We start from the raw sequence: 4,524 nt of genomic DNA on the forward strand, positions 1-4,524 counted from the left end.
TTCTGAGTTCGAGGCCAGCCTGGTCTACATAGTGAGTTCCAGGACAGCCAGGGCTATACAGAGAAACCCTGTCTCGAAGAACCGGAAAAAAAAAAAAGAAAGAAAGAAAGAAAGAAAAGTCAATTCCTGGAAGTTGTCTTTTCACCTCTACACTCATGCTGAAGCATGAGTATCACTCTTAAAATATGTAATTTTAAATTTTTGCTGGGTGTGGTAGCATGAACCTATGATCCCAACATAGCCAGAAAGAAGAAGAAAGGAGAGGTGAGGGGCAGAAAATAAGGCACATGACGGATATAGAGGTTTTCAAGGGAGGATAAAGTCACTAACATTAACTGAACATCATTTACCACAGGCCAGTCACTTCCTTTCATCCTTCAACAAGCCTAATAATGTGGTGAAGAACGATTAAACTAGTGGAGTCTGGAGGCCTAGCATGTTCCAGAGGAGCTGGTCACCAAGAATCCCAGCTTCTCTGTCCATCTCCAGGCAGTCTCTTCTCATCCCACAGGCCTACACCCAGTCTTGCTGGGGCAGGAGACTACCAAAGGCAGAGCTCCTGCTGTGCCAATCAAAAGTAACTATGATGCCCAAGCAGATGAGGACCATTCCTGCCAGCCCCAAACGGATGAGGTTTCCCCGAGTATAGTCCAAGGAGCCAGAACCTGTGAGCCAGAAAGAGGGAGACAGGGTGTTGGTTCCTTATCCCAGAGTCTTGGTGCTTTTTCTGTGTTTCTGACACACACATGGAGTTGTCTCTAAGTTTAATGGAGTTGATGTCCCCCGGTCCCCTGGGTCTGAAGGAGGAGAGCCAGAGCATCTTACCTTCGTAACTGATGACCAGTGGCTGGCTGCGCTGTGATAGCACATAGGGGGCAGAAGGTGTGTGGTAATAGCAACAGTAGGTGCCAGGTGCGTTTGTGCCGATCAAAAGGAAGTCAGCCCAGGGCTGCACAGAGTCAATATACTGCAAAGGGGTTGCCACGCCCACACGGTACAGTGCAAAACTCATGCCCGGTATTCGGCTTCCACAGCGCAGGCTTACATTGGCTCCTGGGGCCACCACAGGCCCAGGCAGTGCCACCAGGGATGGTCTGGGTAGCTGATCTGTGGAACACAGGCAAGGTCTTAGATAGGCTGAACTATCTGTTCCTAATCGTCGTCGTCCTCCTCCTCCCTTCTCTTCTGCCTCCCTTCCCATCCCCCAAACTCACCTTCCTCTCCTTCCCTCAGTAAGTTCGAGAATTTCTCAATGTACCTCCCTATCGCCTCTCTCCTTGCCTTCCTTTTCTACCCTCTCCTTACCCTCCTTCATCTCACTCCTGTGCCCTTCTCCCATTTCTTCCCGGACCTCACCTGTTACCAGCAGTTCCAGGACATTACTGGGCTGAGACCAGACACCTGGCCCCCAGTCTGTCTTGCGGTAGCGGCAGTGATAACTGCCCCCCTGGGCCGGAGTCACTTCTTCCAGGAAAAACTCAGCCAGCTCAATAGACACATCCCGGAGGAACAGAGGGGTGACAAGGCCACTTTTGAAGAGTGCAAACCGCCAGGCAGGTTGGGGTGCACGGCAACTCAAGGTCACGTTTATCCCAGGAGTCACGACTGCAGCAGGATGAGCTCCCAGCCACGGCTGGGGGTAGGAGGCTAGGGGCGCTTAATAAAGAAAGACTGCTTGGATCCTTATGACCCTCCAACCCAGAAGGCCTAGGAGGTTAAGCAGGAGTCGGACACCATGAATCTCTATAAAGAAGGGGAGGGCCTGGAATACAATCACGGGTGGCCCAGACAAGCTGACAATCACAGGAGTAGTACTCTTAACTTTGAGCTTTTTCCCATAGTTATTTATTTGTGCTAAGGATTCAATCCAGGGCCTTATGCATTATGGATAATCACTCACTCTACCACTAAGATAGAGACTCGAACCTCCTCTGTTTTGTTTGTTTGTTTGTCTGTTTTTTGAGACAAGGTCTTGTGCTCCCTTGCCCAGCCTTGAACTTGCTATGTAGAGTATGATCTTGGATTCTGATTATAAGTCTATGCCCCCTGATCCTCCTGTATTATAAACCTGTGCCACCATCAGGACCACCACCTCTCCTTCCCACCTATGCTGAACTGGAGCCTACTAGAAAACCAATCTACGAACCAAGCTACATCCCCAACCCCTTCTCCACAATGTTAAGGCATAGTTTCAAAATGCCTTACCAGAAATGGTTACGTTGTTTTAACGTACTGTTACTCTTTTGTTTTTTGAAACAAAGCCTCTCTAGGTAATGCATATTGTCCTCAAGCCCGTTAATGGTGCAGGCTGGCTTCAAACTTGAAATTATTCTTTCTGCCTCAGCTTTCCGAGTGCTAAGATGGCAGATCTGTAGCACCACACCTTGATAGAAGCAGTTATAGTTTGCAACATGTCAATAATTATTGCTATGGTTTGAACAAGCTCAACTTAATTTTTAATCTAACAATGTTGAAAGGTGAGTGCTTAACAGGTCAGAGGATAGGGGGCTGAAGATGACTTTACAGTTAAGAGTATTTACTGCTTTTGCAGAGGACCTAGGACTGGCTTCTAGCACCCATATTGGGCAACTCATAACTACTTGTAATTCCAGTTCCAGGGGGGTCTTGATACCTCTGGCCTCTGCGTGCACCTGCACTCATGCCCATCTACTTCTACACAGACACAGGTGATGGACTAGAATACCAGGTGTAGTGATGTCCCTGTAACCATTCCCCAGTGAGGGCTGGGTCGAGGCTCAGTGGTAGAGCACTTGCCTAGAATGCCTCAGTGAGGGACTGAAGTGTTGCTCAGTGAGAGCACTAGCCCACTATGTACATGACCATTGTTTCAATCCATTCCTAGTACACCGCCAAACAACAAAACCATAACATAGTCAATGACCCAATACTTCCATTGCTTCCTAATAGGCAAATTCTTGTTTGTTTGTTTGTTGAAACAGGACTTCTCTAAGTAGCCCTGACTGTCTTGGAACTTGCTCTGTAGAGCAGGTTGACCTTGGACTCAGTGATCCATCTGTCTCTGCCTCACTAGTGCTGGAATTAAAGGCTTGCACTGCCACGGATTGGTTGTTGTTTTGGGTTGTGTTTGTATGTTTGTTTTTAAAGCAAGCTCTCATTATGTAGACCAGGCTGGCCTTGAACTCAAAGAAATCTTCTTGCCTCTATCTTCCTAGTGTTGGGATTAAAGGTGCATACCATCACTGCCTAGCACCATAGGCAATTCTTATTTATAAATATATATTTTTAAAGATTTATTTATTGCTGGGTGGTGGTGGTGCATGCCTTTAATCCCAGCACTTGGGAGGCAAAGGCAGGTGGATTTCTGAGTTCGAGACCAGCCTGGTCTACAGAGGGAATTCCAGAATAGCTAGGGCTATACAAAGAAACCCTGTCTTGAAAAACAACAACAACAAAAAATTTATTTATTATTATATATTAAGGACACTGAAACTGTCTTTAGACACACCAGAAGAGGGCGTCAGGTCTCATTACGGGTGGTTGTGAGCCACCATGTGGTTTCTGGGATTTGAACTCAGGACCTTTGGAAGAGCAGTCGGTGCCCTTAACCACTGAGCCATCTCACCAGTCCTTTGTAAATAAATTTAAAAAGGAAAAATAAGTATTAAATAACTGGGAAATATCTCTAAGACAGAACATAAGTTTAACCACTTAAGACAGAACAGAATGAATCATGAAATACTAATTTTGATCTGGTAAGAAAAGGAGGAAGTGTGTAAGTGCATGATGTGTATGAATGCTTGGAAAGCTTTTGGTAGGATTCAGGAACACGGGAAGGGGAAGAGGAAGACTGTTGCACCTTTTGGTAATGACCGAGTCTTTATAACCATGAGTACCCATTAGGTTTACCATTTAAATAGATTTAAAATTAGGAGAAATGGTTTAGCAGATAAAAGTACTTGTTGCCCTTGCAAAAAATTGGGGTAGGATTCTTAGCACCACATGATGGCTCACAACCAACTGTACCTCCAGGTTCAGAGGATCCTTCTGCCTTCTGCAAGCACTAGATGTGCATGTGGTGTACATATATGCATGCAGGCAAAACACTCATGTACATTAAACTAAATTAACTGATACCTCAGATATGAATGGCTTCCCAGTGACTCTCACTCAAAATTGAAGTATAGTGGTAGAAAAGTGAAGAGAAAACAAATATCTCCTCCATCAGAAAACATGAGAAGAAACCATGGGGTGGGGGACCTCCCTTTTGGGGAAAGTGGGCTCCAGTAAGAGAAGCTGGTATAATTGGCATTGAGGAATTCCTATGTCTGGAGCCCTGAAATATGCCAGGATCTAAGCCTATAGTTTACCTATATAATTACATTAAATCCTCACTGCAGCCAATTTACCTAAGGAAATGGAGGCTTCAAGACCCCTAGTTTGTCGGGCGGTGGTGGTGCTCACCTTTAATCCTAGCACTTGGGAGGCAGAGGCAGGCGGATTTCTGAGTCTGAGGCCAGCCTAGTCTACAGAGTGAGTTCCAGG

At 46.0% G+C, this 4,524-nt stretch overlaps 1 protein-coding gene across 2 annotated transcripts in view; it reads right to left on the reverse strand.

Annotated features, from left to right (window-relative positions):
* Nucleotides 1-345: 345 nt before the first annotated feature.
* Nucleotides 346-4,524, reverse strand: part of Oscar (osteoclast associated Ig-like receptor) — a 5,442-nt gene continuing 1,263 nt past the window's right edge. The window contains exons 3-5 of one of the 2 annotated variants that reach the window (XM_031385069.1): nucleotides 1,357-1,656; nucleotides 826-1,107; nucleotides 346-665 (exon numbers count right to left, since the gene is read on the reverse strand). In XM_031385069.1, coding sequence (XP_031240929.1) covers nucleotides 514-665; nucleotides 826-1,107; nucleotides 1,357-1,656 — 734 coding nt within the window. In that variant the 3' untranslated portion in view covers nucleotides 346-513. The remainder of the gene's footprint in view (nucleotides 666-825; nucleotides 1,108-1,356; nucleotides 1,657-4,524) is intronic. The other variant, XM_031385070.1, reaches the window with a different exon arrangement.

This window comes from Mastomys coucha, unplaced genomic scaffold (assembly GCF_008632895.1).
Source record: "Mastomys coucha isolate ucsf_1 unplaced genomic scaffold, UCSF_Mcou_1 pScaffold21, whole genome shotgun sequence".
Lineage (NCBI taxonomy): Eukaryota > Metazoa > Chordata > Mammalia > Rodentia > Muridae > Mastomys > Mastomys coucha.